Source organism: Megascapheus bottae, chromosome 3, assembly GCF_031878675.1.
Source record: "Megascapheus bottae isolate mThoBot1 chromosome 3, mThoBot2.hap1, whole genome shotgun sequence".
Lineage (NCBI taxonomy): Eukaryota > Metazoa > Chordata > Mammalia > Rodentia > Geomyidae > Megascapheus > Megascapheus bottae.
Window position 1 is genome coordinate 22,157,593 of NC_143511.1, and position 23,256 is coordinate 22,180,848.

General features: G+C 35.6%; 1 protein-coding gene across 1 annotated transcript in view; it reads left to right on the forward strand.

Moving 5' to 3' along the window:
- LOC150065054 (aldehyde dehydrogenase 1A1-like) overlaps nt 1-21,606 on the forward strand; it is a 48,516-nt gene extending 26,910 nt beyond the window's left edge. Inside the window, exons 7-13 of the mRNA XM_090329635.1 lie at nt 1,539-1,652; nt 6,188-6,290; nt 8,261-8,445; nt 11,181-11,345; nt 13,607-13,764; nt 15,850-15,924; nt 20,612-21,606. Of these exons, the coding sequence (XP_090185761.1) occupies nt 1,539-1,652; nt 6,188-6,290; nt 8,261-8,445; nt 11,181-11,345; nt 13,607-13,764; nt 15,850-15,924; nt 20,612-20,684 (873 nt within the window). The 3' untranslated portion in view covers nt 20,685-21,606. The remainder of the gene's footprint in view (nt 1-1,538; nt 1,653-6,187; nt 6,291-8,260; nt 8,446-11,180; nt 11,346-13,606; nt 13,765-15,849; nt 15,925-20,611) is intronic.
- Nucleotides 21,607-23,256: the final 1,650 nt, after the last annotated feature.

Sequence of the window (23,256 nt, forward strand, 5' to 3'; positions counted from 1 at the left end):
GACACACACAGTGACTAACAGAAGGACCTTGCTGAGTGCAAGAGTAAACTGTCCTTTTTCCAAATGGCTCCTGTGTGGTACAAGTAGAGATTCATATAGCAGGGGCTCTGGCTGGAATTTCTGGCAGCCAGCCCAATGAAAGCTGTCCAAATGCTTAATAGGAGGGTAGACTCACATGCTTAGAGTCAATCACCTGCTGACCAATTCTTTCTTTTGTTTAGATGTCATACTCATAAACTCATAGTGAAATGAAAGCACCATTTTAAAATGTTATAATGTTAGGCTTGTTGGTGTCTACCACTGAGGGTCTGGTAGCTTTTATAAGTTAGTTTAAGGTTAGTTTAAACTTAAAGGAATATTTGACCAATATGCTAATGTGCTTGTTTATAAGTATCAGCCAAATTTTTGTATGTTTATATATCTCGATGAATCAATAATTTAGATTCCCTTTCCCATCATTTTACCTCTTACTCAGAGTGACAAGGGGCACATGAAACTGATTATCATCAACTATCCTAATTGAGAGGATATACCATGCCTTGAAAGCAATCTCTTGTCTTTTCATTCTTCATCAAAACCAAAACAATGTCATCACTGGAAGCATAAAATTTAGAAACTATGCAGGAACTCTTAACACATGACTTCAAAATGTTCTGTATGTCAAATTAAAAATAAGCAAAAGAGATGTCAAAATCAGGGAAATTAATTTTAATAATATGAAATTGCTAATGAGCCTGAGATTGATGTCTGTGAAATTTCATAAGTAACTGTGCTTGGCTAATATTTTACTGAATAAATGATATAAATGGGGATTTGCAACCCAATTCTTTTTTCTTTCATATATTTCTATTGTAATTAATAGAAGGGTTACATTATATTCACCAGATAGAAGGTGCATTACTTCACAAACATTGATACCCTTTCTCATTTCTTGGTCCCCATTTCCCTCCCCCAACTCCCACCCCTAATCTTGTTTTCACCCTTCCCTATCCTATTTCAAATAACCAAATAAACATATATACCATATAAGCACCGAGCAATGACAGCTAGTAGCTAAAAATGTGGATCCCGTTTAACCTTTTAATTTTGTAGCAGAGGATAAGTGCATTGTCTTTTATTTCTTTTAAGTATTTTAATAATACCCTTTATATACCTTATTTTATTGGAGGTGAGGAGGCAATGGGAATTGAATTCAAAGCCTTGTACTTACTAGTCAATTTTGGGTATACACCCTTCCCTACAGTATGTTTTTAAACTGTATTACGAAATTCAGAGATGCTATCATTCACATAAAGATACAGTGATCCACAGATTTATCCTTAGGAGAAAGTGTGCCTCAATAATGCATCCTTTGAAGTTATCTTATGTGAGCTAAAAAAATAAGATATGAAGAAGAAAGGAAGATAAACACATACATGTAATTTTCTCTTGGTAGAACAAAGCAAAACGTTAGTATATAGAAGTTATCTCTACCCTATACTCATTTTACAATGAAAATCTGAGGGGTTTTTTTCCCTACTTTGCATTTTACCTCATAGGCAGGGTTTCCTCCTGGTGTGGTAAACATTGTTCCTGGTTATGGGCCTACTGCAGGAGCAGCCATCTCTTCTCACATGGATGTTGACAAAGTAGCTTTCACTGGATCAACCGAGGTATGTTACCATGTAATCAGCCAATACCTCCAACCATAACCGGGGTGTTCTATGTAACTATATTTAAGCGGACACTGCCTTCAAACGAAACTTCTTTTTCATGATTTGTTCTTGTTTCTAGCTTTCAGATATGTTTACACTGCATAAGCAGCAGTAGAATGAAGGAAATGAAACACTTCTTACAAAAAGCCAGAAGGACTGAAATAAACTGTTTGAGTGGGTTTCTTAGTTTCTCTTGGGAGAAGTACAGCCACTGAGCCTATGTCATGGGATTGGTGAAGTTTATGATAGAAAACATAAATTAGACCACAGAGATTTTTATGAATGAAGGCAACTGCATTGTATAGGTTATGAAAACTAAACAGTAGTGGCTTAATCTGAGTTCCTTATTTGGGGTTCTCTCCTCCCTGAATATCCTGAAGGAAACCAGAAACCCAGTTTTCTTGATGCTTCCAATGGCCTGGCCTACCTTTTCTCCCTGGTTCCCATTTTGACAGATATAAAGACAAAAATAAGACAACAACCATGGGTAGTACAAGAGGTAGAAAAAGTTGAGGAAGAGGGTGGGAGACGGTGAAAAAGAACATTCTAGTTGCTGAGTAATTTATTATGTATGGCTTGTTCCAATACATGAAAATGATGCCTAAAGGATTGAAATGATGTCAAATTTTATTTCTCATGATCTATTAAATCTAGGTAAGTCAATTTGTACTTTTTCTTTGTTTTTCTTAGAGATAGAGTTGTAAAAGATTGAGTTCTGCAGATCCTTATAAGGAGGAGAAAATCTTGAATTCAGAATTACCTGTGTATGAAAAAGCATTAGTGTGTCAGATGTAGTAACAGCTGTAGGAAGGGAGAGGCTCAGTTTGAAACCCAGCAGAAAAGGTACATAAGGAAGGCACAGGTTCTGCAAATTAGCTTCTGAACTTTCCCAGGCAGGGAGGGATTTCAGACCATTTTGGGGTTTAGATTACACATTCCCTTGTTCAAGACGATCCTCTTCCCCTGATTTCAGCAGCATTATCACTGCTTATTTCTCTTGTGTCACATCTTAGCCTCAGTAGTGTTTGAGGACATTTACCTATCTAAGAGAACCTTCGAAAGTAAAGAAATCAAGAACATCTATCTAGGTTCAAATTCAATTTCCCTTAGCAATGTATCTTCCCAAAGTTACATACTCTTGCATAATAGTCACTGTCATATCCATCATGCAGAGTTGCACAGAATGAAAGTGGATTAACTAATAATAAGATACTTAACTATATATCAGACACTAAAAAAGGGCTTGGCTCTTACATTTTAAGAACTCATTTCCATTGTTTCTTTCCTCCCCAAAGTCTTTACTTTTTACATTAGTTTAGCAAGTATGACAGCAAAGTGTCTCTACATGCCTTCTCACTTCCTCATTATTCCATATATCATTTCACTTCCTTAGGCTTTCACTTTTACGTAAGCCAAAACTACTCTACCATGACTACCCCATGTTTCCCTCTCCAGCTTACACCTTGTTTCTGTTATCCTAAGAACATTCTAAATATGGAGTCTTTTCTTTTGTGCTTCTGTTGTCTTTGGTAAACAGTTTGAGAGTGCATAGCAACTCCTACTTATTTCTATCTCTTCCTCAGTCTTCTCAAAATCCACCTTCATTGTTCTTCAGAAAGCAACAGGAAAAGAACTTCTTATTGAAATACTGAAGACTTAAATGCCAACACTGATTTTAGGAGCCACATATCAAACTGTGCATTGTTCATAATCCCTACTTGAATACTCCTATGCATCTATTTGAGGGTTTTCATTTGGCTTTGAGTCTATTGCTTGGCTTACATTAGGAAACTTGCCAAATTCTCTTCCAGGAAAAAACATAAGTCAGCATGGTTTTATCAATGAGACATTCTAGTAAGTTAATCATTTCAAGGTACCACTAGATTGGGTTAAAATAAAATCCGGATGACATAAGGGAAGATAGAGTGAGTGAGAACATTTGCAATAGAGCTTGTATTTCTACTCTCCAAGGCCAGGCCACAATGTCCTGGAGCACCTTGCTTACCTTCCAGTCTCAGTTCTTATCTTTATCTTCAACACAGTGGAGGAAAATAATGGTGAGACGTTTTGCCATGTAAAAGAAAAATATCATGGTACAAAAATTATGATTGCCTTGTTTTTCCCTAGCTAGTTTTGTGCAAAAAATCAAGCCAACCTTTCATTTGTAAAATTCCCTCTTATTCTTGGCTCCTATTTCTGTCCAGCTTTTGTGTTAGTTCTTAGACATCTGTAGCTTTTGCCAAGGCAAAGGGGATTTGCTTCCATAGGGTTCTTCCAATAACCCTAACTCTAACTAGGAAAGGTATAAAAAGCAGGGGTGCAGGGGTGGAGAGCAGAGAGAAATCAGGGACAGTCCAAAGGGGGAAGAACAAAATATTTCATGTCAAAATTGAAAATGCTTCATTATTTTGGTTAGCAAATGGTTCTCAGAAACCCATTGTGGAGGCTGGGTTGATCTACTCCTATAAGGCCAATACTAGGGAGGAAGAAATCGAAGTAACACAGGTATTAGGTCTACTTGGGCTATAGAGAAAGATACCATCTAATAAAGAATGGAAGAGAAGAAATGAAGAGGGAGAGAAAGGAGAGAGAAGAGGGAGTGAGGGAAAGAGGAAAGAAGGGAAAGAAGGGAGACAAGGAAGATAGGAAGAAAGAAAGAGGGAGAGAGGAAGGGAAGAAAGAATAAAGGAAGGAAAAGAAGGGAAACCATAAGTTGTGAAAGCAAGTGTAATTTCAAACAGATTTTTTTCCAATAAAAATCTACTTTTATATTATTCTTACAAACCTAGCTTTTGGAATTTGACTTAATCCCATGACATATTGAAATAAAACAAAATATTAATGATCCATTTTATATTGTGCAGCAACAGTACCCATGCAAACTAAATTTTTATTTAGTTGAAATAAAACCATTTTATTAAAAATCCCACATAAAGATTTAGGAATAAACACTAAGAATAACAGAAGGAAAATAAAATAATTGTCCCTAAAAATTAAAAAAAACAAAAAGGCAAAGATCATGTTATTGATTTGTCAGTAAATACAATAAAGAAGATGTAATTATTGAAACACATTAGGTTATGGAGACAGAAAAACAAACAGAAGAAAATATTCTTAATGAAAAGTAATACAGAAATAGAAAAAATAAATGTCTTTTTCTGCAAAGGAATAGTTAGCATAAAAGAAGAAACCAAAATTACAGAATTCCAGTTCATTCAGTAATAACATATAGCACAGATCCAATTTTTCTTCTAGCCCACTGACCTAAACTGTGTTGGAGAAAGTGGCAGGCAATTAGAGAAATATAAATATGTGATACATTATATATGTGTGTGTTGTATGTATGTATGTATGTATAGTACAATTCAATGCAGGCTCTGACAGAATCTCTATGTTATCCTTTGGAAAAGCATGAGTCATGTCAACAAAATGCAAGAAAATGCTAGGTTATGGGGGCACTGGAAAGGGAATATGAGAGAGAGAGAGATGCTAGGTTATGGGGGCACTGAAAAGGAAATAGGAGAGAGAGAGATACAGAGAGACAGAGACAGAGAGAGAGACAGAGAGAGAGACAGAGAGAGACAGAGAGACAGAGAGACAGAGAGAGAGAGACAGAGAGAGAGAGACAGAGAGAGAGAGAGAGAGAGAGAGACAGACAGAGACAGAGACAGAGACAGAGAGAGACTCCTGAGCATTAGTAGAATAATAAAATATAAAATAGATATATTGCGGGCCGGGAGTTTGGCCTAGTGGTTAAAGTGTTTGCCTAGCATGCATGGAGACCCAGGTTCGATTCCTCTGTACCACATACATAGAAAAAAGCCGGAAGTGGTGCTAAGGCTCAAGTGGTAGAGCTCTAGCCTTGAGAAAGTCCAAGGACAGTGCTCAGGCCCTGAGCTCAAGCCCAGGACTGGCAAAAAAAAAAAAATAGGTATATTGCAGCCAAGCCCAGCTCATGCCTGCAATCTTAGCTACTTACTCTGAAATACGAGAATCATGGTTCAAAGCAAGCCTGGGTGCTAAAGAACATGAGACTCTTCTCTCCAATTAATCACTAGAAAACAGGACGTGGAGAAGTGACTCAAATGGTAGGGTGGTAGCCTTGAGCTGGAGAACTCAGGGACAATGCCCAGACCCAGAGATCAAGCCCTATGACCCACCCTCCAAAAAATAGATACGTTGCAGTTGTGTCATGACATGTCTTGTCAATTCACAGATGAAGTCTGAATGACAAGGAAATAACCTCCTGCCACACATATAGTTCACTATTATGTTCACTATTATCCACTCTCTTGCCTGTGAACATTTTTCTCATTCATCTCATTTGTATAAACTTGGAAGATGGAGCCTTTTATATCTAAGTCTTTGAAAATGCTACTCCATGCTTCTTCTCAACATATTTTAGAATGGCACAGATATGATATAAACTTTAAATATTAAATGAACCTTTCTTTAGACAGGTGGACTAAACCTTTAGCAATGATCCATTTCAGGTTGGCCAGCTAATCAAAGAAGCTGCTGGGAAAAGCAATCTGAAGAGGGTCACCCTGGAGCTGGGGGGGAAGAGCCCCTGCATTGTGTTTGCTGATGCAGACTGTGAGTAGCCACCCCTTTGTTCATTTTTCATCTTTCTTCCTCTCCTGAAATCAGATCAAACAATAGAGTGAATTTGAATGTTACAAATAAGGTTGCTTGGAAATGTAATAAATTAACCATAGTCCATATCAACTTAAAATGTGGAGAATAGGATGTGATGTCATCATATGTACCTTAAATAAAATAAGTGTTGCACTTTTAGTAATTCTAAGTCTTTAATTATTAGCATTGCTTTAGATAAGATGAGGGACACCAGACATATTGGGTTGAGAACAAGGAGATAGTGATTTCATATATTTTCTTTGTCCATTTGCCCTGGGTTGTGTGTGCATTAAATGAAAAGGCCAGAAGTAAATGAAACCTATTTACAAACATTTTTTTTTACCTCCAATAATTGAGTTTACATATTCTAAGTCTACAGTGGTGGTGCAATCCAACATTTATTATTGTAGGTTCATTGTTGTTATATTACCAGATAGAATCTTCATAATTCCTTTGTAAATAGGAACTCAGTAGTCAAAATAGATGGTCAAATATCCCTGTGCATTATTAATATGAGGTTAATGAGGCTAAAAGTAGAAAGTTTTAAGTATTTTGAGGAATCAGATACTATTGTGATATTAGTTGAAGGGTTTGTTAAAAAAATAATTACTACCATGTTAATCATTCTGTAAATGCAACAAGAATTCTAATTCACCAAACCTGTCTGTAAAACACTTTTATGTACCTTAGTTGCTTTAATGTTGAATTGATTTGCAGAATTAGGATCAAGAAGTCCCCCATTGATCAAGATGATTGATCAAGACACACACACACACACACACACACACACACACACACACTTTCCCAGATAAGCACTAGGCCAAGTGTTCCATGTAAAGCAAACCAAGAAGTGTTTATAGTTATTCATACTAAAATACGTGTGATTTTACACTGATTTTGAAAATGTTTTCCTTACCAATAAAATTGTAATTTGGAAGAGTGATTGTAAATATCAGTTGCTATTGCTGCTCAGGCCTATCACTTTTGCTAATCATCAAAATATTTAAGAATATTTAAAAATTACTTGCGACATTAGACAGTTCAGATTTTTTGTTAGCTAGGTAAAAGTAGAATCTCAAGAAAACGTATATTTAGGCAAAAATATTGCGTCCATGCTTAGTTAATTTACATGTTATAACAATGGAGTATGAACATATTTATTACCTATCAATAGGTAGTTATAAAAATAATTTGCAAAATAATTCTTTGTAATAACATTCAATTTTAGTATAAAAATTCACTTTCTTAGTGATGTTTATATTAAGCCATAATAATTACTGCCTTTTCCTTCAGATTCTAGTAATTTTTTTTGCCAGTCCTGGGCTTGAGCTCAGGGCCTGAGTGCTGTCCTAGGACTTTCTCAAGGCTAGAGCTCTACCACTTGAGCCTCAGCACTACATCTAGCTTTTTTCTATGCATGTGGTACCTTGGAATTGGACCCGGGTCTTTGTGCATGCTAGGCTAGCACTCTACCACTAGGAAAACTCCTGGCCCCCAGTAATTATTTTTTGCCAGTCCTGGGCTTGAGCTCAGGGCCTGAGCACTGTCCTTGGCCTTTCTCAAGGCTAGAGCTCTACCACTTGAGCCTCAGCACCACTTCTGCCTTTTTTTTTTCTATGTACATGGTACTGAGGAATTGAACCCAGGTGTTCATGCATGATACGCAAGCATTGTACCACTAGGTCAAACTCCCAGCCAGGTTCTAGTATTTTTTTGCTGCTGTTTCGATAGTAAATACAGGACCATAATAATTAATTTTTACCTTACTTATAAGAAGTGGGCTAAATTAATTCTATGTTTGACTACACCATATGTCACTTTTCTGTAACACTGTATTGCCTGTGAGAAATATATATATATATATATAATATACGTATATAAAATTTTTAGAAAGTATTTCCTCTTCACTGTGACTATTTTTATTATAGTGGACTCTGCCGTAGAATTTGCACACCACGGCGTGTTCTCTCACCAGGGCCAGATCTGTGTAGCTGCTTCTAGACTTTTTGTGGAAGAAACCATTTATGACGAGTTTGTGAGAAGGAGTGTTGAACGAACTAAGAAATGTGTTCTTGGTAATCCTCTGAATCCAGGAATAACTCAAGGTCCACAGGTGAGTTTTGAAAACTCACAGGAGGAATGGCATTTCAAGAGACAAGAACAAGACAAATCTATTTTAGTTGCCAATTGTGATTATATTTGGTAGCTTTTCAAATCAATGTGAAGGATCTTACTTCCATTATAAATTAATATCACTTTCCCCAAAAGAATTTTAGTATATTTTCTGCTATAATTGTCTCTTTCTAAAAACCTACATGTTTATATAAATATGAAGTCCTATCTCTTTACCGACAAATAAGATACATACATATATACATACATACATATATAAAATAAGAAGAGAAAACTCCAAGATCCTTCACATTGAAGTTTTACTAGCCAATGTTTTCTCCCAACGGAGAATATATATATATATATATATAAACCACAGTTTATAAAACTGGGCTGAAATGAATCCCTTCTAAGAGAAAGAGTCAGAATCATGTTTTATAATCCTGGTTTATACAATTCTAAAATAAATAATCCATTGATCTAATTTATTAAGGTAAGATTTTAATCTCTGGAAGTGAATATAGTTTTATGACAGTTTGATCTGACTAAGTAGGATAAGTAGGTATTTTAGAACCTTGAGAAACAAAAGACTAATTCTTCCTCAGGACTTACACACCCTACAGTTATCCATCTCTTGTTGTAAGAAAACACTTATGGAAAAAGATACTCGTTGAAGTGTTAGCCTAGTGCTTAATCTACTGTGATTTAGTAATAGTATTTTAAAATATGGCTACAGGCTCTTTGTCATAAATGTCACAAGAGAGTCATTATTTAGAGAAAATCCTGGCCTAACGTATTTGTAATTTTAAATATTTTTTCTTATTTTAGAGATAACACATTCAGAGTATTTAACTGTTAGAGCAACTACAACAGAGTTGTGAATTATTATTTATATCATATATATTCATATGTATAATTTCCCTCCATTTTTGGAGTAATTTTCCTGTTTGACTTTATAGATTCAAATATGTACGTAAAAACTTTAAAACAGTGTTTTAATTTAAAAAGGCATTGAGTCTACATAAAATGTCTGACTTCAGCAAAATAGTATTTTCTCATGGTTTTGAGTGATAGATTTTTAAATTACTGGCCATTTTTAAAAGTTTGACTTCTCTCATATTCTTTTTCCTCTTCCATGAGTGTCCATAGTAATATAAATCTTGGGATTTTTGAATCATGGTAAATAATAAATGATGCTAAATGAATAGATATATACATGACTGATTTATATACTTATTCTCCTTAAACTAGAGAGTTGTCTGTCTTTTTTAAAAAAAATCTTTCTTTCTCAACCCATCAAATATGAGGAATCAAAGAAAATATACAGTCAAACTTATAAAAATATAGAGTTTGTTTTGGATACTACTGACTCACTAGAAATTCTAGCTACTCAGGAGACTGGGACCTAAAATTAATGGTTTGAAGCCAACCCCAGCAAGAAAAACAGTGAGACTCTTGTTTCCAATTGACCACCAAAAAGGCAGAAGTGGAAGTGTAGTTGAAGTGGTAGGCTGCCACTCTTGAGCAAATAAGGTAAGAGATAGCAGTCAGGCCCTGACTTCATCCCATCAGTGCAAGCTTCAGTACTGATACACCAGTACAAAAAGGATGACAAGAAAAAAGGAACAGAAAAAGGGAGGGCAGGATAGAAAGAGGGAAGGAGGAAAGGAAAGAAGGGAAGGAGGAAAGGAAGGAAAAGAAAAACGTACAAATTGATTATCTGAACTATGCCATCAGCTCTTAGATTTTATACAGTAGCACACAAGCTGATGACTTGTATAGTGTTAAGATCTCCTGCTTTGTGCAAACATGATTGGATAGTGACTTTAAAAAAAAAGCCAAATACTTTAGTCTAAGTGAAAACGCCTAAAAACCCCATGTGATTATGGTGAAATGAAATTTACCAACTAAACCAAATATGCCCTTAAAAAGAGAAAAAATTTCTGTCCATGACGTATGCCTCCATCTTTCCTAGAGATTTATCAGACCTAGGGAGAAGACTGAAAAGTCCATATTTTTTTCAGTCATTCTACAGGCTTTCCCACCATTTTTTCCCAGTCCAGGGGCCTTAAATGAGGGCCTGAACACTGTCCTTGGGCAGGCTAATGCTCTGCCACTGGAGCCACAGAGCCAGTTCTGTTTGTTTGTTTTTTGTTTTTTTGTTTTTTGTTTTTCTATGTATGTGGTACCTAGGAATTGAACCTGGACTCCATGCATGCTAAGCAAGCACTCTACCACTAGGCCAAACTCCCCGGACCCAACAAATTTTTTTCAGTTTCCTTCTGATACACATGCAGGATTTATGCAGGATTTGGATTCTTATCAGTCTATATACTGGTCACAGGCAGGAAAACCCTATGATTTGAAATAGATAATGTCATGATTTTAAATTCATAGTCTGATTAACAACTTCTAATAGAAGCTTTATGTGGAGTTATGTAACCAAACCTCTTTTTCAGTCAAATAAGAAAGATCATGAGTAAACTTTACTATCAAATTGAGCTAAAACCATCTGTGACACATATGTGATCCTAGTGCCAACATGTGTTTCCTATAATCTTATATCCTAAATGTAAATATTCTCCATGTTTTTTCCCTAAAAATTCATGAGAAATAAATTCACCCAAGAATGAATAGGAACTGCTCTGAATTCTATGGGGATTCAACAAGTATCCCACGTTTTGAAGGTCCAACCATTGAAGTTTAACTATATACATATGATAATCTTTGAAATAGGTGGACAAGGAGCAGCATAATAAAGTCCTTGATCTTATTGAGAGTGGGAAGAAAGAAGGAGCCAAACTGGAATGCGGAGGAGGACGCTGGGGGAATAAAGGCTATTTTGTCCAACCCACAGTTTTCTCTAATGTTACAGATGAGATGCGCATTGCCAAAGAGGAGGTAAATTGTCTGTTGTTTCTTTCTGCTCTGTCCCTTTGGTTACTCTCTCTGTCTTATTGCTATATACTTCTCTCCCTCTCTCTTTCTCTTTTCCTCCCCTTCTCTCTGAAAATATTCTCATGTCTTTTATATCTTTCTCAGTAAATACTCTTAAAGTAAGATCCATAAAGGCTTATTTATGGTTAATGCCACATGTAATAAGGAACAAGAATTTCTAGTCAAACCCTGAGCAAGACTACCAACAGTCTCTGGGTGTTGTTCAGAGCTTGAAACTAACTGATACAATAGGAATCCTGTTACATATGTAATAACCAAATACTCACAGAGAACATTATCTTACATGAAATAGGTGGGGCATAGGAAAACATATACTAAATGATCTATCTCAATTATGGGTAGCATATGGTCAAGCCAGCTTCACCGAACCAGAGAGGAGAATGGTGTTTGTGAGAGAAGTGGCGGGGAAAGTAATGAGATGGTGACTAAAGGACACATATTTGAATTAGGCACAAGAAATATGTTCAGATACATACTGTACAATATGATGACTATAATTAGCAACAATTTGTCATATTCTGAACATTGCAAGAAAGATTTTAAGTATTCTTACCACAAGTAAATGAATCAGAAAATGCTTGAGTTCTATTTTCTGAGAGGTAAGAGCCCATGTTTTCCTTTCTCATTTTTTCTACATGTGAGCCATTCATCCCCACCTTCTGCATGTTCTCAACAGTATACTTTATACTTATATGTGTATAAATTATAAATACATGATGTATATGTCTATATAGTTATTAGTTGCCAAATATTTAATAGCATTCACAATATTATGAAGTCTAATTAAATAAAAACATACTGGAAGCCACGTACATATGAAAGTAGAAGATTTAAATATATAAATAACATATTTACTAGTATATATGATGTAGCATTATATTGTTTAGCACATTGTCTATTTTGGTTAAATAGTAGGTGAGATTAAATAAGTTGATGACAGATATTTTCTAGAGATATAATATATAATAAGGTTACATTTAGAAGAGGTAAGTAATATATCTTGTAGACTCTGAGGACTTTGAAACAGGTAGAGTTTGATAAAGATAAGCTGACTTTGTGTTGTAAATGTGCTCTGTCATATACTAAGATAAAGATAGCAGTAGCTCAAAGATATGAAACCATAAACCTTCCCTTAAGTAAAGTTGTACTTTGTACTTTATGTTCATAATATGAAAGAGAGCTTATGTTTATTTATTTATTTGTTTTGTGTATGTGTGTGTGATTTCTTTTTCCTTGCTTTCTTTTGGCTCTTTGGTTTGTTTTTGTTGTTACTTATGATTTGCTTGTTTGTTTTACAAACCTGGTGGTTTTTACTGAGAACATCTCATTTACAAAGAATGAAATCTATCACCTTAGCCATTTCACAAGGTTTTCATTGAGTTATTTCTTGGAAAGGGTCTTGTGTTTTTGCCAAAGGAAGTTTTAGACCAGTTCCTTCTATCTTGTCTAGATAGCTGTACTTACACATGCATCAAACTTGATTGAGCTGAGTCCTCAACTGTCTTCCTTCCTGATAACTGAGATTTCAGACAAGTGTCCCAACACCCAGGTCTGAAGTTATTTTTTCTATGCCTTACATGTTGTCAAACTAAGAAATAAGGCATAATCAAGTTTCCGTAAAGAAGAAATAAACAAATAGAAACCAGGTTGTGTGGCTAATGCATGGAATCCTATCTTCTCAGAAGGCAGAAATTGGGAGAGTCGCTGGGCACAGTGACTAACGCCTGTAATCTTAGCTACTCAGGAGGCTGAGATCTGAGGATCAAGGTTTCAAGCCAGACTGGGCACAAAAGCATCTGAGACTCTTATCTCCAATTAACCTCTAGAAAATGGAAAGGGGGGCTTGGCTATGGGTGGTAGCCTTGAGCTGAAGAACTCAGGGACAGTGCCCAGGCCAAGTTCAAGCCCTATGACTCACAAAAGAATAAGAAAGAAAGAAACAAAGAAAGAAAGAGAGAGAGAGAGAGAGAGAGAGAGAGAGAGAGAGAGAGAGAGGAGAAAGAGAGAGAAAGAAAAGAAAAAATTTGAGATAATCACTTTCTGAGTCAGCCAAAAGAAAAAAACGAATTGAAACCATCATTTCCACAGAAATAGTTTGACACAAATTCTACACAGAGAAGGGTAGGAAAACCTATCTATGCCTTCATTTGAAATGCTGAGTTTAAATCTGCTTTTATTTATTGTTTTCATTTTTCCTGATATAGATATTTGGACCAGTGCAACAGATCATGAAGTTCAAAACTGTAGATGAAGTGATCAAGAGAGCAAACAATACTAGCTATGGCTTAGCCGCAGGGATCTTTACCAAAGACCTTGATAAAGCTCTAACCGTCTCCTCTGCTCTGCAAGCGGGAGTAGTGTGGTAAGTCAAAGTGTAAAAATGTATACTCCTGTCCCTACTCCCACACTAGTTATATGCTTCATTTTCAGCATAGTGTCTAGTGAGTATCACTTCCACATTTGTCCATCCTTCATCCCACCATTCGTTTGCTCCCTTTACCCTCCTCCAAACAGATAAACATGCATACAAGACAGAAAGTAGAGAAATCGAAAACAGCAACGAAGAAGAAAAAATGAAAAGCAAAAATAACAAAAAAACTCTTCATTTCTTGGGATTCATATCAATAAACATCATCCTATATGATTATATGCACAAAGCTATTGAGCATCCATGATCCTCTTCTAAGAATATCCTCCTTCACTTTCACTGTGTGAACACTTAGTGTCTTGTAATAGCTATCAGGTCAAAGTGAATTTTTTGTCTTTTACCATCCAGTGTGTTTACACCATCCAGTGTAGATTTATAGATACTTTCTAGTTACAACAGATGAAGAAAATGATGCAATCTATAGTCCTTTGGGTCTGGTTTACTTCACTTAACATACGTTTTTGCAAGTCTTTCCACTTATGAAAGGTGCAATATCATTCTTTCTGATGGAAGTATAGAATTCCACTGTGTATATACCGCATGTTCTTGATCCATTTGTTCACTAAGGGACATCTGTGTCGAGTTCTTATCTATGGTAAATAATGCTGCAATGAGTATGGTTGTGCTGGTAGGTTAAATGTGGCATCATTTGTGTTCTGTTGGATAAATGCTCAGGAATAGAATTACTGAGTCACAGGGAACCTGTATATAATCACCTCGCTACAGCTTTCCAGAGTTGTTGAACAATTTACATTTCCACCAGCAGTATATTCACGTTCCCTTTTAGCCACATCCGACTAGCATCTGTTATTATTAGTTTTCTTGATAATGGCCACTCTAACAGGGGTAACGTGGACTTTCAATGTAGTTTTGATTTGCATTTAAAAACCAGAAGTGGTGCCTTGGCTCAAGTGTTAGAGGACTAGCCTTGAACAAAAAGAATCACAGGGTGGCTGGGAGTTTGGCCTACTTGTAGAGTGCTTTCCTAGCATGCACAATGATCCAGGCACAATTCCTTGGTACCTCATACATAGAAAAAACTGGAAGTGGTGCTGTGGCTCAAGTGATAGAGCTCTCACCCTGAGAAAGCCCAAGGACTGCTCAGGCTCTGAGTTCAAGGCCCATGACTGGCCAAACACACACACATACGCACACACACACACACACACACACACATACTCTCTCTCTCTCACACATACACACACACACACACACACACACACAAACACACACACACACACACACACACACACAAAGAAACTAAGGGATAGTGCCCCTCTCCTGAGTTTGAATTTAAGACCCCGAGACAGCCAAAAAATAAGAAAAGAAATGGAAAGGAAAGGAAAGTCCTTTATCTAGATGGATTTATCTGCCAACATAGAATACTAGGATATTTAAAGGTAAACAAATTATTCATTGAATGCACACCTATCTTCTTACCAGACCCTTTGTCTTAATCCCGTTTCAAAAATTTGAATTTATTCCTATTTTGCAATTCAATTTTTGTATAAACATCTTCAAGACTTTAGGATATCTGATAAATTGATAAGCAGTCTAATTCCTGTTAACATCTGTGTATTAGCAGGTTACTGAGCCAGGTAATAAAAACAAAATTGAGTGTCATTTGGATTAAAATTACAACAAAAGTTGATTTTAGCCTACTAAGTTTATAAACATTAAGAAAATCATAAAGCTTATGGATTATTGGTGGTAAAGAACACAATACAATAAATTCCATTCTCCAATAAATGCCTATCCTTCCCTTCATATCATATTTGTCATTTACCGTCTATTCACATATGTGGTTGTATGATTATATTCATTTGTGAGTAATATATGGATATATATACTGTCTGTACTGTATTTCATGATTTTCTTATATTTTGTTATACTTAAATTCATGTAAATGTAATTCCTATAAAATTTTATCAATTTCTACAATTCACAGTTTAGAAGTTATTTCATATGTACAGTATTGCCTGTATATTATAGAAAAAATACTTTTTTGTTTTCTTTTAGGGTAAATTGCTATCTTATGCTACCTTCCCAGTGCCCCTTTGGTGGCTTCAAGATGTCTGGAAATGGAAGAGAATTGTAAGAATAACATTTTATGAAGATAAATACTAATTTTGATGAAAATAGTTGTAACTCTCAGGGAATTAATCCATGTTTGTCTCTTTAAATAAGTGTGCTTCTATTCTTTCCTGCAACTTTATAAATAGCTTATTACAGGTTGTTTATCCCTTAATGTGCGGAAAGGCAACAGCACAATGAAAGGTAATTTATTACTAAGGTCCTGTGGTTGATAGGGACCATATATACTTTATGTTACTGGTGGTCAATAGATTATTTTCTAAATTAATTGTTAAATAGTTGATGTAACCCATCTGGGAAATACTTCCAGAAAGGAGGTGAATCTTTAAAAGGAATATGTAAATAGAAGAATGATCTAGTTCCTTCAATATACCCCTTAAATAACACAATTTTCTCCCTTATCCACAAAACTATTTAGTATTCAGATGAATGATTTTAATGCATTAAAAGATTACTTATACAGACTCTCAAATTTAAATTACTTGAATGAGTTATTTAGGATATTAAAAATCAATAGAAGGCTGGTAGTTTTGCCTAGTGGTAGAATTTGTGCCTAGCTTGCACAAAGACCTGGTTTTGATTTATCGGTACCACATACATAGAAAAAAGCCAGAAAAGGGCCAGGAGTTTGGCCTAGTGGTTAAAGTGCTTGCCTAGGATGCATGAAGATCCGGGTTCGATTCCTCGGTACCACATACATAGAAAAAAGCCAGAAGTGGTGCTGAGGCACAAGTGGTAGAGCTCTATTGAGAAAGTCCAAGGACAGTGCTCAGGCCCTGAGCTCAAGCCCAGGACTGGCAAAAAAAAGAAAAAAGAAAAAAGCCAGAAAAGGTGCTGTGGATCAAGTGGTAGAGTGCTAGCCTTGAGAAAGCCATAGGACAGTGCCCAGGCCCTGAGTTCAAGGCCCAGGGCTGGCAAAAAAAAATACAATAAAATTTTAAAAAATCAATACAAATCCAGAGGAAAATTTGATTCAGGAAATCTGATTTTATGGTTGTGACTAGATTGAGAATATTGGTACATAAATGTTTTTATAGGCTTTCAGTTGCTTTTGAAACCAAGATAAATAGACATCTTAAAATATACCCACATATGTACACACAAAAATCACTGACATTGTATTTAATGTGCATGTACCTTTCTGCTCTTAGAATTTTTACTACATAAATGTAGGGGTAGTCAGATATGAAATCAAACAAAGGAATGCTTACCATTTGATAATAGCAAGTAAAATAAACCTTAGTTTTGAGATATGACAAAATATTCTATCCACTTCTCAATATTTATTAACTGTGTACTTGCTATGAATAAAGCTCTAGGAATCTCAGAAGCCTGAGACTATGCTTTATCTTCTGTATCACTTTGTTGGCAGAAAGACTAGGTTAAAAAAAAGAGAGTGGAACATATACAACACACAGAATGAAATAAGTCATAATGGACTAGTCCAAACTGTTGAAAGGTCAGAAAATCTGGCCTCTGGTAAACAGAGATTCATACAACATGTTTCTAACAATAATAATGTGCATCTCTTAAAGATGGATAAGACTTATGTGAGAAAAAAAAAGGAAATCAATTTTTGAGATTCTTTCCAGCTAAAATTTCTATGGTTTGAACTCCAGTAACAATGCAGTGCATGAAATGTTAGTGGTAGCTGCATACTTATAGGTCATGCTTGTAAAACCTAGCTACTCAGGAGGCTGAGATCTGAGGATCACAGTCAGAACTAGCCAGGGCAGAAAAATCCATGAGACTCTTCATCTTCAATAAAGTATAGAATGGCAGTATGGCTCAAGTGGTAGAGATTCTGTGTCCAGAATCAACAAAAATTTGCTTGGATCTGTTTAGGGAAATAATGAAAAGCTATGGATATCTTCTATTGAAAATTCAGCTGGTAAGCAGTGTACATACTCGCAACAGAAGACATATAGACACGAAATCGTATTTCAGTCTTGACTCTAACACTGGCAAACCACATGGCCTAGTTTCTGTTGTCTGACTCTTGAGCCTCTGTTTCTTTATATTTCAAATGGAGATTGCATGCCACTTTAATTTTAAGATGCTCAGTTTCTACTTTACGATTACTCAAATGAAGACATTTTTTTCTTTCCTTTCTTCATTGCTACTCTTTGTATTTTCTGTTACTGCAGGATTCCTGGACAGAACTAATTACTTTCTACAAAACGTTATTAGAAAGGTTAGCTTACTTTAAGGGGCAGTTCATGCATTGCTGGCCCAGGTATGTAACAAATTTGCATGGAAATAAAGGCAAAATATTAAAGGGATAAACAATTAGGCAAAATATATCCATTTTGTGATAAATAATTTTGTCAGACTTTAACATAAGTCATAAGGAAATGAAATAGGAAGACTAAAGGCCAAAATCTCCCATCCATATATTTTCCTTAAAGTTCACAATTTTGGTCTAAATAATTTCATTCAATAACATACAAAGAAGAAGATTAGATTATAGTTTTTACTTCAGAAATTCCAGCTGAGATTGCTACTATGAGATTCCTAGTAAAACTGGAGAAATAAACCAGTCATTTACTATATGATATTCAAACAGTACTTAACTGATAACCTCAAACCCCCTAGAGTTAAATTATAATATAAATTCAAAGGTATAAAAACAGAATTCACCAGTTTAGAGGAGAGTCCTGAAGAAGCCAAAACTAATGTCATGTAGATCCTAGTGTTTACTGGTAATATGGAAGGCCTAGTCCAATTTTTGGATCTTTAACCATGAATTTCTACTGGGCTGAATGACAGATAACACTCCCTGGTACAATCCTGATATTTTCATGAAGACTAGCTTGAGCTTGGCCAGGAGGACATTTCAGATTTTGTGACCCTCAATCCTTTCCAGTATTTCCCTTCCTCCCTTTCTTCTTTCCTTGCTCCTTCCTTCCTTCCCTTCTTCCTGTGCAGGAACTGATGCTTGAATTAGGACCTACATGCTATCCTATAGCTTTTACTCAATCACTTGAGCCACCACTCCACTTTCACCTTTTGGGTTTTTAATTCAAAATGAGTCTCATAGACTTTCCTGCCTGGCTTCAAATCATGATCCTAGATCGATCTCAGACTCCTGAGTAACTAGGAATATACATGTCTGAGCCACCAACACCCAGCTAGCTATCACTTTCCCTTGCTTCCTTCAACAAAGGTAGTACAAGGCAATGTTGTGCATAACTGGGTTTAGAGCAAGAAATCAAATGAACAATTTTGTGTGACTATATTTAACAATTCAGTTCAGCAAATATTTCCATTTTCTTCTTTCTTCATTTGAACAAAGCTCATTTCTAGGCACAGAGGTGAAAAGAGAAATAGGTTGGAAAGTGGAATTCTATTAGAAATGCAGTCTCACTCCAGAACTACTGAATCCAAATCAGCCTTTGCATAAAGTCCCAGGTGACTTTTAGAGCACAAAACTATTAACTCTTACTTGGGCTCAGTAAGAAAGCAAAATGGCAGCACGTGTTCTTGTGATCCAACACAGATAAAATGTGGTACAGTAATCCTACTGAAAAGCACCTAGTGGCAGCATGAATGTGATAAATTTCATTTATAATCCTCCCAAAAGTCTCCAATGTTCTTATAACTCAAACTACAATGTAAATTCTATTGTTGAAAAATCGAGGATGAATTTATGAACCTTTAGAAATAAAATATTACCTTTTAATGGACTTCAGACAGCTGAGTCTCAACCCTTTAATTATTTTGAATGACATGATCATTGAAGCTTTTGCAAAGGTATTTTCTAAAGCTTAATTATCGAAGAAAATAATCAGTGTAAGGAGATTAGGTTTCTAGGGGCAGGGTGTGGAGGGGGAATTGTCTTCAGCATACCTGCCTACAGCACGAAAAAAAAAAGAGGGGGGAACGATCAAGATCTTATTCTTCTGCAAACTTACAGGATACAGCAGCTTGGCATGTTACTTTTGGTACTTGATATAGCCTTAGAGATATATGAGAAAGTGATTGAGAAAAAAGAGGTCATTTAAAGTGGGAATAAAACACATGCAAAACTATGATAGGTAGAAGTTAGACTAATCTTTATTTCACACTTTTTTAATACGTGTAAGAAATCTAAAAAGAAAGAAAAGCCTATGGATAAGCATTAAGGTTTATTTTATTTTATATTTTGCTGTGAATCAAATGATATTCTTCAAACTATGGTTGCAAAAGATGAGAGAAAGTGACATTGTTTCTTCCCCTTTACAATCTTTGCTGTTGGTAATGGTAAATATAAGCTTCACTTTAGCTTGCAGTTTTTTTTGTGTGTGTTACTGCTGAGTGATTACATAACCCAATTGCCCTTATATTACCTCTTGCTTGTTTATATGAACCTAATCCAAGAATGATGCAATCTTTGTTGAATTGAATTGTCTTCAGAGTAGTTAGAACTTTAGTAGACAAGTAACATTAAAAGTGGATAGATTCTGGAAAGCCAACTGAAAGTATGCGATTATTTAGGAGGAAAGATGTTTTAAAGAAATTTCCTATACAAATAGGTTCATTTTTCTCAGAACAACTTCTGATCAGCTAGCTCTTGTGTGAAATTTTCAGCACATAGAACGTATCTTCCATTGCCTGTAGTCCAATAAGCAAAAAAGAGACTTGTGCAGTATTTAGGACTAGCTCTTTCTCCACAGTGGTGTTTAAAGGTATTTTTCCTTCTCTTTAGGGGAGAATATGGTCTACATGAATACACTGAGGTCAAGACAGTTGCCATAAAAATCTCTGAGAAGAATTCCTAAGAGAACCACTACAAAAGTAAAGACACTTCTTCAATGTCTAAGCATATTCTAGAGTTACTAATACAGTTAGATTTAAGTATAAACTCATTTGTTTTTGATTTTAAAAAAACATAGCTAATCACTAGTGCTAATACTGTGGGGCACGTCACATCAGGGAAACGGAAAGGAGTCCTACCTCGTGTACTAGTGTCCTAGTTTTGGGACCCAACCTGCCTGTCACCTGGTTGGAAGGCTTGGCTGTGGTTTGTGTTGTAAAGTAAGGCTACCTCTGGGATTGGCCCGGAACACTTCCGCCTTGTTGGACAGCACCTGATTCCCCTTCTTTACCTACCTCCCCTTGCCCTGTCCACCTTTGTGCTGATTGGCTCCTGCATCCTATATTAGCTAAATGTATTTCCTCAATAAACGAGTTCCTGCCTTGTCAGGTCTCCCTGACACATCTGATTGTCCTCTGACGAGGAAGGGCTGGGGAGCCATCAGTTGGCCCTCTCCTTTCTAGGCTGGTCAGGGTCGGGGCTTGTTCTATCGATCCCTCCTGCAGGTCGTGAGGGACCGAGGACTAAAAACTCAGGCAATTACTACACATGGGAACCATGTTGTGAATTCTGAAACCATGAAACCATGTAGTGCATTCCTTTTCATTTATGATCCTTATTCCTATCCTAAATAAAAAGGATGGATTTGAGTAAAAGATAGCTCATATGCATTCCACTATAGCTACATATCTAAAATAATAACTTTATAGGAAAAGATCTTTAGTTCTTTAGGTTTTTGTATCCCATCCTGACTTCCTGTTGTACTTAATGCACATTAATCACACAGTAAGTTGCTCAAAATGTTTCCTAGAATGTCATGCCTGCTTGTCAAATGAAATACTTAGCTGTATCTGAATGCAAAGCATAATAAACGTAATCCTGAATGATTTTTTTCTGTTCGATTTTTTTGACAAAAGTTTGAATTATGGTGTCTCTCAAAACATCATTTTATGAAGCATACAATTGCCCTGAAAATAAACATCCAATCCAGTACTCTTCACGTGCGTAAAGAAATATTTTAATTTCCAGAAGAATCCTTGAAAATCAATAGTACACATTTGGGATGAGTTCTTTGTAGAGAATGCCTTTCCATGTCACTGTAAACACAAATAGTATACAAAACAAGCAAACACTAAGTGATCTGTTCAATGGAAGTGAATTCTTTTACTAGAGAAAAAAGACACAATCCCTACTATGCTTAATAGCAGGCATAAACAAAATAATGTTTCTATAAACCATAAGACTGAATGATCTGCCCAAAGAGTAATGATAAGGTCTAGTCTAGGGAATTTTGAATGGTTTAATAAAGATTATTATACCAGGTATTACCCTTAGTGTTGATGTGATTTACAGCAACATAGCTCATCAGGATACATTTCTTTAAAACATCTGTGTCATTCTATACAACATATTCCCTTCTTTAACAATATATTCTAGGTGTTGAAAGACTAAAACCTGTTTAAGTTTTGTTAATTTGCGGCTAGTTTTTTTACTTAAATTTTTATTACAAAGGATTTGCCATTTAAAAAAAGTGTTTATGAATGTAATTTGTCTTTACCAAAGTCACGCCTTTACCATTTTCATCCATCCCTCTCCTACTTGCTCCTTCTCTCTCTCTCTTCTTAATTTTGCAGGAAATAGATTGAAATGTTGGATTGAATTTTGTTTTAATATAAATTTTTCTACAATTCCCCTTAGTTGTGAGATTATCTTTCCCCTGGCCTCCTTTAACACACTTGACTATTAAGGAAACCTGAATGATGCTGAATGATGCTTTGATGGTGGTCACATATGAAAAATCACATATATTGTTTGTAAACCTAAATTTCGCAAGTTTCTGTTATACCCTCAAAACAAAGACTGTTCATTCTGCTGTCTTCACCTGCAGGAAGCAAGTTAGACCCAAGTAAAAGCAAGTGAAGATTTATGTATTCTTATGACATAGTCTTAGTACAACAACTTAAAGTTTAAGCTAAGTAATTTTTAGGATAGCTTTAACTCCAAATTCAGAGCTTATATAAATTAATTTTAATCTTGTTGTTTAATTAGTTAGACAAAGAACTTGCCTTTTAATAAAGGAGTTTATAAATACAATATATCTTGATCAGTGTCATCTCTTGCAACATACTCACCCATCTTTCCCCTACCACACCTTTCTTTACTTTTAATAATCTTGGATTCTTAGATGCCTTCTCTCCTTCCTCTCTTTATTTACCTATACCTTGACCCCATCTCACCCCATTTGAGGAAATGTAAACATCTGGAAAATTATGTTAAGTGAAATAATTCAGGACCAGAGAGACCAAGGCTGTCTGTTTTTCCTTATATATGGAAGTGAATACATAAGGTGGTATGCAAGTGTACACAAATGGATTAAGTGAAATACAGCTGATTCAAGAAAAATCTAAATTAGTAAAATTCCTTTGAAAGGCAAAATCAACATTCACAAAATAAACTTATTTATTTTTAATATTTTACAGTTATTAATGCCCTAGTGACTCTGATATTGCCTCACCGTAATGGTGGTTGATATGTTA